Here is a 14,668-nt window from a genome sequence, read left to right on the forward strand (position 1 = left end):
ATAGGGATGCGCATTTAAATAAGCGTAAACGAAATTATTTTTTTCCTTCTCTCTCTTATTACAATTATCATCTATTGAATTCTATTGACTCTGATAATAATAATAAATTGAGTTCATAAATCTTGAGTAAAATTTAATAAATAAATAGTAGATTGTATCTTTGAAACAAATAAAAAATAGAAATAATGATTAATATTATACCATTATTGTGTACTGGATGTCAACAACCAATTTGGGATCCATATTTATTATGTATTGATCAAAATATATGGCATGAACAATGTGTTACATGTTCAATATGTCATTGTTTATTACATAATAAATGTTTAGTACGTAATCAAAAATTATATTGTCGAAGTGATTATATTAAGTAAGTAGATATTTTCATTATATTATGTAACTGTAATTAACATATATATATGTATCATATTGACTTTTATTTTATAAAAAGTTGATTGCTTTCTATGAGACTCCCCAGCAGTGCGCATCCACGATCCCAATCTCCGTGAGATTCGAACCCAGGACCTTCCTGGAGTTCTAGTGGGAAGTTGTGACCAGTGGAGTTCAACCAGGTCTGTTGTGAGATATCAACACACTAAAGACAATGGTGTACGGTGGCGCAACTTTGTGGATTGGTTGAAGTTAGACATTAACACTGTTGGATGCTGGCTCAGTGGTCTAGTTGGTCAAGCTCCTGGCGCGAGACTGATAGGTCCTGGGTTCGAATTTCGAGAGGCGGGATGGTGGATGCACATTGCTGCGGAGTCCCACAATGGGACGAAAGGGCCGACCAGTGCTTCTAGGTTTACCATGGTGGTCTAGTTTCAATTAACTCATGATCTCAACTATTGAAATAACTAAAATCTCCACAAAACCCTTTCTGATATGTTCTATGACTTGTTTTTTTTCATTATCGATAATGACAGTTTAATTCTATTAAGGGAATTAATTCGTGACTTCGTTCACTGTTTATTTGAATTATAGAAGGAACGAATTGAACGAAGAAATTTCCATTGTTCAATTCATTCCTTTTTTAATTATCAAATATCAAAATAGAAATTTTCATTATTTGAATGACATTAAGGTTGTGTAGATGGCTTGAATATTTTTCATGGAATGAGTGTAATCATTGATTGTAGTGCTTTGATATTACACAACCTAATATGATAGTATAAAAGTATTCAGTATGTCAAAAGGGTTTTTTTGTGGATATCATAGTAATTTCAGTGGTTGAGATCATGAATCAGTTAATACCAGACCATCATGGAAAAACTGGAAACACTGAACGGCCGTTTTGTTCAAGTATGGGACTCTTCATCGATGCGCATCCATGATTCCGCCTCAGGAAATTCGAACTCGGGATGTATTTGTTGTATTCTAAAGTATGAGTATTTAATATTTGCTTCTCTAGAATCAACTCATATTTTGTATGTTTACTTTACAACAATTCATGTTTATTTTAATTCTTCTTAAAAGTATATACTTTCAACATTGAAATACCAGTTAGGGAACTTACAATCATGTACTGTCTTTAAATCTTAATTATTTTTATAAAACAAAAAAGAATATCAGATTTTCTTGATAAGAAACTTATGTCAATGTAGGTTTCATAGAATAGTTTATGGCATGAATAGAACTATACTACTTTGACTGATTTTATCAACGTACACTAATAACACACAAAAAGATAAATACATTCTATTAGATGATTAGGTAATTAAACAGAATGTAAATAATAGAATATTCAAAGGTATATTCTGATGGTCAGTTAACTGAGCCTTTTTATTCTTTTCATATTTATCTAAATATATAGATAACTTAACAAGTTTTGAACACAATAGATGCTTAATTATGTATAATATCAGGTATCTTATATAGATATATCATCTGTAAAATTTTCTTTGGTTTAATATGATTGGTTATTATTTACTTTAAAAAAATGTTTGCTTTTCCAATATCAGTTTGGTTCCTTATTCCATATTCAGCATTTCTTAACAGAAATCTGGAAGTATTTCAAGGAAGTCAATCCGAAACAATATAATTGTCTAACCATTGTTTTATATTTATCGATCATTATTATAGAGAACATTATAGTGTATATTGTGAATATGTTGTTTCCGATAAATTTGAGTGCTTTAATTTTGAACCTAATAATAATTCGTTCTCATGGAAATAAGTTTAAATGTATGTCAGTTGCATTAACTAATAACAACTTGACATCATATTTTATTTAGTCTATATATATGTCATTTGTCAGATGTTAATTTGGATCCCTGTATTGGACTTAATGGCTTGGTACATACATTCACAATGTCTGTGTGTGATCGTCAAAAGAAAACATAAATATACATTCATCATTAGTCGGTTCTTGAAAATATCAAAATAGGCGTCTTGAAAGTGACGTTGAACGTTTCGTACTTTGACTATAGATTGATGATTTTTGATGATTGAGTTCTATAAGAAAGTATCATTTTTATGACTAAGTGACACCAATTGTGCTTAATGGATTGATTCCTTAATTCCTTAATTATATAATAAACTTCTATGGAATTAGACCTCATCTCTTATCTCATTTTAATATACATACTTTATACATTTCATCATTTTAACTATTTATTTTCACTTTAATAGGCAATTCGGAATTCGTTGTAAAGGTTGCAATCAATTAATTCAATCAGATGATTCTGTCCTAAGATTATACACATATAAAAGTATAAAGTCAACATCAATACAAAATGATTTCATTGAAAAACAAAACATACTTGAACTCCAGTCATCTATTGTTACCTCTACCAATACAACTAAGATTAATATATCAACACCAAATAAATATGAATTAAATCTTGCAAATGACGAAGCTGATACTACAAAAGATTCATTTGATTTATCTGTTTTAATTCATTATTTTCATGTAGATTGTTTTAAATGTTGTGATTGTAATCGTTTATTAACTCCTGGAGAAGAGTATACAATAAAAAATGGTATGCCATTATGTATAATGGATTATGAGAAATATTTACTTGATAAAGAATCACAAAATATTTGTACAAGATTACAAGAATCTTTTAGACAATCAATACAATATGAGAAGTGTACACAAGACGTGAATGATAATTATTCTAATGACACAAATAATGAAGATAACAGAATGAATGAACAACAAGAAAGATATTCTAATGAAGAATCAAATGATACAGATTTGAATTGTAAAGAATCTAATCGATTGATGACCATTGATATAAAATCAGAGATTGGAAATTATGATAAGTCAACTAGTAGTACTATTGATACAAGTTTATTGAATGATTCAGTTCTTTTATCAGATATCAATATATCTGCACCGAATTCCAGTGATGATTCAAGTAAAGGTAAGATTTTGTTTTAATATATATTTAATGCACAGATATTTAAAAATATTTAAATTTAAAGTATGAATGTTGTTTCTTAATACTATAGTAATTATTCGAATTCTCAGTGAGCTCATTTTAGTTGGGAGAATTGTTATATTAGGGTTAATTGAAGTCATAAACAACATAACATCACTCTGTTATTATGAATGGAATAAATGTTGATGACTGATAAACATTATGAAGTAGCAATATTGTTAACTCCATAACAATTAGTCCACTTTTTCTTACTTACTTACGCCTGTTATTCGCAATCGAGCACAGGCCGCCGACCAGCATTCTCCAACTCCCTCTGTCATTGGCCTTCATTTGTAGTTCTATCCAATTCTTGTTCATTATTGTCATGTCTATCTCCATTTCTCGGCGTAACCTGTTCTCTGGTCTTACACTTCTCTTTTGTCGTTGAGGATTCCATGTGAGGGCTTGTCTTGTAACGCAGTTCGATGATATCCTCAATGTGTGTCCTATCCACTTCCAGCTCTTCTTCCTGATTTTTTCCTCCACTGTTATCTGCTTTGTTTTCTCTCACAATAGGTTGTTGCTGATAGAATTAGTCCACTTATTAATTCAAGAAGAAATCAGACAGGATTAATCCACTAGAAATTTTAAAAACCTTTATAACACATCACTTTTCGTTGCTGAAAATTTTCTTTTTTCTACTTGGTTAGTATACTATTAAAAAAAAGATCAGAAATGCATAAGCAGTTTAGTTACTTTTGTATTTCGTGAAAGATCGAAGATAATTATACTTTATATCACGACTACTAATGATGTTATCAAGATAAGTACTAGTAGTTGTTTATCATTAACTGGAAATAGATTTTCATCATTTACATGCACATAAAACATTACTAATACCGAACATTTTTCAATGCTTATCAACAGTTAAAACAATTTGTGTTGTATCAACATTTTCTAGATGCTTTCAAATCTTACAGGGTTTATTCAATTCTTCAGAGTAAATATACAATCTACTATGTTAACTCATTCGGTATTGCTTTTAATAATATACATAATGATTTATATCACAAGTTAAACACTTACTATATTCATTTTGGAAGTTATTCACAACTAACAATACATTCAATGTGTTGAGTAATTGTGAATTTATTTGTATATCATTACGATGATGAACGACACTTTTTTGTTCCTTCTATCAAATACTAGAAATGTAAATATTATTTCCATTATATAAATGATAACAATTGTGTGATATGGATTAGTTTTTTAGTAAACGGAATACACCCATTAAGACATTAAATAAGAAAGACTAGTCCGGTGAAGAGTTCTCTTTTCGACTAATTCGCCGAACTAATCTTTCTTATTTGATATGGATTACTTGCTTATTTTGAATCATAAATAACTTTAGTCAAAAGTACAACAAGAACTGATGTTTTTACAATGACTATAATATTACTCATTCAGTATCATAGTTTACAAGACAATATGATTCAACATCAAGCATAGTTAATTAATGGTAAATTTCTAGAGATATTTAGAGTAGTTTCATATAATTATTGTTACTAACCGAATACTCGTTCACTTAGCTTATTTCGTAAAGCTGTAATTATTAATCCATGTCTTCAATAGTTTTTGAATGTAAATCTTATGATATAAATTTATGTACAAATTTACAGAATAATATAGTTAATTATTTGAATATATTTTTTAATATTTAGATGGAGACAGGATGGATGATGATGAACTGTATGAAATGGATAGTGATTCTGAATCTGGGAAAAATTCTAAAAGACCACGTACAATCTTGACAGCTAATCAACGTCGTAGATTCAAAGCTGTATTTGAATTCAATCCAAAACCAACACGTAAGGTAAACTAACTCGTTAGCTAAATTAGTATTTGTAATTAGCACGAGTACCATTTATTTTAAGTCATTTTACTGTTATTTTGTAAAGAAACTAATTGACCTTATGTCTTTGTTTTCGATTCATAATCATTTAGCTGTTAAACTCTAACAAAAATAGTCGCGAAGTCAACATGTAACCCAAAATTTTTAAAAATTTTAATTGGGACTGACATTTCCTTCTATGAGACTGATATAATCTTAGTAAAAACATTGAATGTGGAATTTATGTTTGAAATATTCTTACCTCTAACAACCTTGATTTTGATTATTACCTTATAGAAGTCAAGATAGAGTTGATGGATGAAACGTTGAACTTACTTCAATTTCAATCGCTAAGACTCTTGAATATATTTTTCACATTCAGTATCTTCGGTATATTCAGCACCCAGTTTTTGTCAAACAATTCATTTAATCAATAATGAATATTCATATTAATTTTTTATTTATTATTTAGGAACAACATATCATCATTCTGTATCTATTGAGTTTTCACTTCATAGTGATTTACTTAACAATTGATTATAAGATCTAATCAAATTAAACTTCATAATGAAGTGATTTATTTCCAGAAGCGAAGAATGATCAAGTAACATGATTTACTTATGGGTACATTTATCCTATACCCAATTAACTAGCCTAAGGATAGAAAATTCACCATCGAAAATATAGTGGAGAGAATATTAAGTTATAGAAAACCTAATTGTTATTTGTGAATATTGTAGTATTCAAATGTTTTATCTCACTTTGATGTACTATTGATACGCCTTAGATACCTAAATTCAGGGAAAGTAATATGAAATATATGATTCATATAACGAACTGTTTGAATATAATACCTTGGTCTATTAGTTGTTACAGATCTGTTTTAGAGAAAATCTCATTAGACTTTATAATGATATACATAAGAATCTATTTGAATAGTGCACAGAAAACGCCAGACATAAAACTATATATTCGTCTTTATATGAAGGTTGAATAACTTATATCTGATTTACATGTTGTCTATCATTAGAAAAGGCATTCAAAATTCTTTTTTTCTTTTTACAAATAATTCGTTGAATAATTTAGATACGTGAAGCTTTGGCAACAGAAACTGGTCTAAATATTCGTGTAGTACAAGTGTGGTTTCAAAATCAGCGTGCAAAGGTGGTTATTTCTGTTATTTATGATAATATTCAATGATATTCATTAATTATTTCTGTCTGAAAGGAATTATGTCTTTTTGAATATAAATATGTAACCTGAAAACCAGATATTTAGTCTAAAAACGAATGTTATGAACTTGTGTTTGGATAAATACTTTATAATGAACTGTGTGTAAGACATCTGAATCAGTAAGTGAGAATGAGCACATAAACTGATCAAATTTTCTTTGCCATTAGTTAAGTGTTCTATCTACTAGTTGGATCTATATAGTACGTTGGATAAAGTTGAATAAGGTTGGAAAAATGCTGTTCATGTCAATTAATGAAAAAGTAATGAATTTTTAAAGTTGTTAACTACTGGCTAGCGGTATGTACAGATCTTTAAACTTTCTTATTAAGAACTTCGAAAGTTTGAAAGTCACTGCTAACTAGCTTTGCAAATTAATCATAATGAAGCATATTAATCTTGAATAAATCCCTAAGTTCACTACAACAGTTATGTTTCCTTGGTAAATTGTTATATCACATTTATTTTGAAGAATTTTCCTCAATTTTTACAAGGTTTGTTAACAAAATGTTATGGACTCTTTCATGGAGTTCTTTCACTCACATAACTGTAAATGAATGTACTTTACAGTTTGGTTAAGGTGACAAATATCAACCATCACCGACAGTATTTAATAATCAAGCATATGTTTAATAATAATTAAGTATAAAACTTTTCATTGAATTTCTCTCTTTCAAAAGTTATAGGTGACAAATTTAATTATTTTGGCAATAACCGACATTTGTTTGAATCGCTATTGTGTATTTCATTGATAAATCAACAGATTGGTGTAGAAGTGTTACAAATTTCAATGAATATCTAACATATAGTTTTATTCAAATTAGCTGACCAAAGATTTTTGTTTGATCTATTGAGTTAGACACGAACTTGACGGGTAATCAAAAGATCACTCTTTCAGTTAAATATGTGGATAGAGTATTCGCTGAATTAGAGTTACTCTCAAAGTAGTTAATTAAATAAAGGTGACTAAAATAGTCTGAATATAAACAAAAATTACTTGTCTAAGCTACCTTGGGATTTAGAACACTGAGTAAAGTGTCACTGTGATTACTTTGTAATCAATACCTATACATTCATAGTATTCATTTGTAAAAGATTTAAAAGCGAACTATTGATCAATTTCATTAAAACGGTAAAAACAAAATGAAGTATTCTGTATGTCATTGAGTACCATTTGAGAACAACATAATAAAATACAATATTCCTAACATAGGCACTATTTATTCGGTATTACTACTGAAAGTATCAAGAATACAAACGGAAATTTGCATATGCAACAATCACTCAGTTTGATAGGTTAATTGATCCTTGTAGTATTATTAATTCAGAATAGGACACTTAGTATCGAAAACAAATGTTTAGTCCGTAGGCAAACTAGAGATAAACTGCTAATAAGATAGAATCAATGGAGGGTCATGAATATTATCAGAATATGATATAAACTTAATCATTTCAATGTTTATCTACTACCTTTAAAAATCACACAAATCGCTTGTCTATAAACATTTTAAGATTTAATAATTCCACTTTTTTATCATGTTCTTTATTTGTAATTTGGTTGACTGGAAGAAAAACCCTAGGAGCAACAAGATTTATGATTAATAATGAGTAGTGGGCAACCATTTCGCATGAAAAACAAATGTTAATCAGCCTAATTATAACCCATTGTTTATATAAAAAGACCCATTTTTGTAAAGCGTACTCAAAATCTAATGTCAGGCTTACAAAAACATTTATCTTTAAGGTAAATTTGGTTTATTTTGAGTCGCAGAAAAGTGTTAACTTATAATAATAATATCCACTAAGTTGACTGACTGATTCGCACTTGACGTACAAAATAACATAAATTGTAAACAAACAATCAATATAAGCAAAGATGGATAGTGGCTAGCCGTGGAATCCAGGATGCGCGTCTCGTCCTGTTTGGGGCTCATCAGCTGGATGTACCTGCTTCTGAGTTGATGTTCACTCTGAGGCTCGAACCCAGTACCGTTCACTTCAAACGCCATTGCGTTATCCACTTGGCTACTGAGTTTTATCAATATGTTTCATAAGGATAACTGTAGTTCCCTGTTTTGCAACACACACTCTTCAAATCGTAGATTACCGAATATTCTACTACAATAATAATTGAATTTAGCCGATGATGGACTGATTTGTTAAGTTCAACTTCACAGAAAGCTGTTACCGATTTCTATACAGAATTTCACAGAATTAACAACAAATTACTCATCAGTCATACAACCTAATCAGTTAATTCAATGATCATCTAATCACTGATTACTAAGGAAATTACAAAATTATTTCCTTTAAATAACTTTATTTATTTCAGGGTTTCACAAACTTTACTTTCCAACCAATTCATCTTAAAGCAATTAGTTCCTTTTATAAATTTTGATAGAACAATGAGAAGATGAAGTTGATCTAAAAAATGTGATGTATTTGCTCTATACATTTCGAACAATCTGGTCACACATATACATGTCAGAGCATTTATTATATGAAAATTAATAAAGGCCAATTAAATGAAAATTCAAGTAAAAAAGGTAACAAAGAGGAGAGTAACAGTTTTACATCATATAGAAAGAATAAGAAATTTTTGCGTTATCCTAGACCATAGAATGACTTAAATATTACTAGGGTAAATTCAAGATTGTCTTAATTTTTATATAATGATGTCAACAAATAAGTTAACACAGTATAGTTTTGATTGTTAAGAAACTATGTATTTCTTTGATGACTTTGATTTTGATTATTACCCTGAAGACGTTCAGACAAGTTAGATGGACGAAACGTTGGAATTGTTTAATTTTCAATCGTTGAGATTATTTCAAATATAATTTTCACATATAATGTCAACAAATAAGGTTTCTTTTTGAGATTAGATGATAGTTGGAGGTAGTCAACAGGAAACCCTGGACCCTGGTCTCGTGCTACTTGGCACTCGTCAGCGAGGTGTACTTTCAATCTTGAGGGAACTGGCGTTCCCTGGCGGACTCGATCTCGTGTCACCCAACTTCACAGTCAGAGACGTTACCACTGGGCTATCCGGGCCACGACCGACCTCCTGTAGGACTGAGACTTAAACACAATTGATTGATCACTGAGTGGTGATCAATGTCATGTGTGTCAAGACCTTATTTAGTTCTGACGAGTGCCAAGTAGCACGAAACCCGGGTTCAGGGTTTCCTGTTGACTACCTCCAACCACCAGCTAATCTCAATATATAGTGCACGCAGTGTCGAATCACCTAGACTGATGGCCACATTGCAACATGGTCGATAGCATTCGTTCTGCACTAAATAAGTACTTGACACACATGACATTGATCACCACCCAGTGATCAATCAATTGTGAAGGTTTCTTTTTCTTCTCTAAACTAATCTAAATGTTTGGTAGATTTTGATATTTCATTAAAGATAACAATATTTACATTTGATATATTTATTACTATTTTTAGATTAAAAAATTAGCTCGTCGACATGCACAAGAATCTCGACAACAATCAAATCGTAGAATGTTAATTAACAATCCCATGATTAATAATGAACCAATGATTAGAATTCAATCACCAAACTCTATGTTATTTAATCTAAGAAATCCTACAATATCAGATATACGTAAGTTAATGTAAACTTAAGTCTAATATTACAATTGTATTGAAAAGAAGTAGAATGTTTGAAATGTACTAAAACTACTTAATTTTACACTTTTGTGGTAGATTTATTTCTTTGAAAGATGATATCGGGATTCCAAATTAGAAACTCTTTATAAGTTTCAACTCTTAAGCCCATTTATAATATGAAACAAGTTGTTCAATACTTGTGTTCAATCACTGTCAATGTGGTATACTACAGAGATTCTTTAAGGAACAACTACTATTCAAATCATTCCTTAATAACTATGGTTTATAATTTTGAATTACTCAATCATTCTACATCTTACCGCTTATTCTTATCAGTAGAATAGTGTTTTTAAATAATGAAGATATTTTTCGTTCTCTTTCATAAAGTATCTATTAACTTTTTACCTCTCTTTCTCATGTTTCTATTATTTATAAAACAAAACGACACAAACTTCATAAACATTGTCTATCAAAAGTAGATTAGTTAACAACAATATAGATTCAACTTATTCGAATGATTAAAAATTTAACCAGATCTAAATATTTAATTTATTCATACAGCTGTGTTCAACTAAACTATTGAAATGAACTTTGATTGTCATTTATGTATAATATTGCTGATCAATTTTGAAATATTCCAAAGAGTTCTTACCCTTTTCTCATATATATATATATATATATATATATATATATATATATATATATATATATATATAACGTTGGACCAATTAATTACCATTATGAATAATTAACATCATGTTCTACATCTGCTTAAATTTAAACAATAAATGAAAGGTTATTATTGTAATATTATTGTTATTATTTGTATATAATGCTGTAGTCAATCAACTTTCTCAGATAATAATACATGTTGAATAAACAATCCTCTCTTAAAAATATTATTCATATTTGTTATATCATTAATGAAAATATTCATCCAATGTTTCGATATAACAACTATAAGTTTTGTTAGATTATTTTGTAAACATATAACTTCAAATTGTTAACAAATGCTCTTATGCCCTGGTATAGCTGAGAGTGGGGAGAGTTCGCTCTTCCTCTCGAAATGCTCTCACATGACCACGCGTATGTAGCCTCTGCCACGGAAGTCCTACTCACCATGGGACTGCATCTCTTTACGATACTCCACTGCCTTGTGGATCAGACCGTTAGGTCGAAGGCTTGGGATGTGGCTCCCTAAGATAACCACTTGCTTCGGTTTGGGCATCCGGGCAGTATCACAGTTCTCGCACGAATCAAATGAGATTAGTATGGCGCATATGTATCTGGTGCCCCCTTGTACCAATATCTGTGTGTTCAAATAAATAATAATAATATAACTGTAACATTCTGACTATGGAATCTTCATTTAACTTCATATTTGTTCGGCGTTTATGTCTGAAACTGCTAAAAGTTATTGATAGTGTTCTATCATCTGGATATCACTATCTGCAGACATTTATGTAGTAATATTAATAAGTTACAACAGTAATTTATATGGCTGAAAATCGATTCATCCACCACGCCTATATTCATTGATTTATCATTGGATATTGATAATTCAATTCTATTGTATGATTTATGATTCTGTGACAAAATCTTGTTTTTATATTTCCTGTTATTCATAGATAGGATAACTTCAATCAGTTAGATACTATGTCACGTTATTTCATTATGATATGTGCTTGGAAAATGTGAATTTTTTTGTTGGATAAGTGTTACTCATAAAGTGACTTAACAGTACAGGTTAAGAAATTGTAGTTTATCTGAACAGAAGATACTAATTTGTGAATAGAACAAGTTTTGCATTTCAAATTACAAATTTCGTGCGTAAAAAAGAAGCATCACTTTTTCTATTCAAATAAACTTGTGAAATTTACTTTTTTGAATATCAACTGATTGATCAGTAGGAACCAATATCGGATTATCTAGTTTACAATTTCAGCCGGTCAAATTGTAATGTCATCACTAGTTTAAATGATTCATTACTGAAAATACACTTGGGTGACGAGTGTCGACTAGTACGACGTCTAGTTATCTTTACACATCTATTGCAATTAACTAATATCTAAATTTGTTTTTGTTAGTATTGCTAACTTTTACTTGTTGTTTTCATTTACAAACTTAAACAAAACTGAAATGAGTTGATTCTTTTATTATTTTAATTTAGCCTACTTATATAAAACAGTTGATAATTGTCAAGACATAACATCGCTTCAAAATGAACCAATAAATGAAAATGATCCAGATGAAATTCTCAGAAAAAGAATGATTTCTTTAGCCACTTCCTGTTCACCACCATTCATTCATATACCTCAAGCGAATCAAATAGAAAATCCATATCCTGCAAATATCTCATATATTTCAACAACTAGTAAGGCTATGGAAAACTCGCCATTAACATTTTCAACACATGAATTATTTCCTTGTTTAAATCCAGTTTGTACCAATTCGAAATCAAGTACATTATTATCTGAAGTAGCATTCACTCCGATTACTTCATCTGGTCTTGTGATAAATGATAATAACAATAATGACAATATTCATAATAATAATAGTAATAATAATAGTGTCGAAAACAACAGTACTACTAACGGTTCATCAACATTTGATACATCAATCAACAAATTGTATTCAATGCATCAATCTTATTTTATGTAATCTTATGAATACTTTAATTTTATTTCATTTCTTCTTATGTATAATAGAACTATCTTTATTTATTTCATCAATGTTATAAAATAACACTTGTGTACAGTTCAAACTATTTCATGTTAATGTTTCAGATAACTTTCTAACTGGAATTCATTCTCATTTACATTGATAGAGCATTTACATAAATGAACACTCAAAGATTTGTTTATAAAATTGTTTATAGCAGAGTATACTATTCGAATACTGTTGTGTTTATTCCTAATTTTATTGATTTCTTCCATCACCTTCCTGTTTCATTATTTTCTTATAATAAATACAGAATATATTTCTTTTTATGTATAATTACTGACCAAAAGACACTAGTTGATCTTATGTAAATCGAAAGAATCATTATAGCTCTTGTTAGCAAATTTTAAATTTTTATAAGGTTAATCATTAGACTAAAAAATGAAGACAGATATGAGAAGAATGAACAAAAATAGAATAGAACTAGAAAGGAAGGCCCATGACAGAGTGGGTTGGAGAATGCTTGTCGGTGGCCTATGATCGATTAGGAGTAACAGGCGTAAGTAAGTAAAGTAAGTAATTATTAGGAAATGAGTTCCTCAAATATTGGCTGAAGAAGAACAATTTTATAATGGACTAGAATTACTCAAAGAAATATAGATAGGATATGGAGTTCGACATCATAATTTAGTCTGATTTTCAAAGCACTCAACGGTTTGTGTCCCAAATTGAATGAGAAAACGAATGTTGTTTTAGGTCATCAATAAAATAATAGCTGCGATGAATAACATAGATTTCAGTATTTAACTCAGTACTGGCTCATTGTAGATTACACGTAAATCTTGGTAATGAGTATTTATTGACACAAAATCTGGATTAACAGGATGTTACCAAAAGTTTGTTCCATTTTAACACCATTACTTAAATGAAACACTTAAAAGTGCATTGGTTGTGATAGTATATTGAAAATCGCAAACTTCTCAGCTGACTGACAATCAGGTTAACTTATAGATGCATTTTATCCATAATGTTAATACAATTTGAAGTTGTAAAATAATATACACATTGTTGGTTACTTTTAAAATAACCACATGAAAGATATCCTAAGTACTGGGTTTGATAATTTGTCATTTCAGGCATAAGCCTTTTTTTTGTACTTCAAATCAACTGTTCATTTCATGGTCACATATAATAGCATTCAATCTATGTGACTATGATTCTATAGTGTTTTAGTATGTTTATACTTGAAAACGATGAAGTGCATATATCTTTTGATTATCTAAAGCATAAACTTTCGATACCATAGTTTGGAAATTTCTATAAATTAGAAGACAGAGAAAATATTGACAAGATCCTACCATCTTTACAACAAAATGCCATGATCTACTATTTTTTCAGTCTTACTTTGATCCTAGTCACTTTACAACTTTCTGGTTCTGAAAAGAATATTGAATGGAATTTTTATATGATGGGAAATTAACAAAATATTTAATATTTCTAAATTTCACTGGTTGAAATCATGAGTCAATTGAAGCTAGACCACCATGGAAAACCTGGAAGCACTGGACGGCCGATTCATCTTAGTATGGGACCCCTCAGCAGTGCGTATCCACCATCTCGCACCCTGTGAGATTCGAACCCATGATCTATGTCTCGCACCAGCCGCTTATCCAACTAGACCACTGAGCCGGCATCCAACAGTGTTAATGTCTAACTTCAACCAATCCACGAAGTTGCGCAACCGTACACCATTGTCTTCAGTGAGTTCCTATCTCACAACAGACCTGGTTGAATTCAACTGGTAACGGCTTCTCACTAGAACTCCAAGAGTATCTCCTGAAGTCAGTCACTAGTGAGCAGGTGATTATTATCAGAATGGGTTTTGCGGAGATTTTC

At 30.0% G+C, this 14,668-nt stretch overlaps 1 protein-coding gene across 1 annotated transcript; it reads left to right on the plus strand.

Annotated features, from left to right (window-relative positions):
* Positions 1–185: 185 nt before the first annotated feature.
* On the plus strand, positions 186–12,990 carry LMX1B_1 (LIM/homeobox protein LMX-1.2; the record flags this gene model as incomplete). The annotated part of the gene is made up of 6 exons (XM_035733697.2): positions 186–370; positions 2,632–3,368; positions 5,087–5,238; positions 6,343–6,420; positions 9,947–10,106; positions 12,282–12,990. 6 exons carry the CDS (start codon positions 186–188, stop codon positions 12,770–12,772), a joined length of 1,803 nt encoding a protein of 600 aa, XP_035587819.1. The 3' UTR covers positions 12,773–12,990.
* Positions 12,991–14,668: the final 1,678 nt, after the last annotated feature.

Source organism: Schistosoma haematobium, chromosome 1, assembly GCF_000699445.3.
Source record: "Schistosoma haematobium chromosome 1, whole genome shotgun sequence".
Taxonomy (NCBI): Eukaryota; Metazoa; Platyhelminthes; class Trematoda; order Strigeidida; family Schistosomatidae; genus Schistosoma; species Schistosoma haematobium.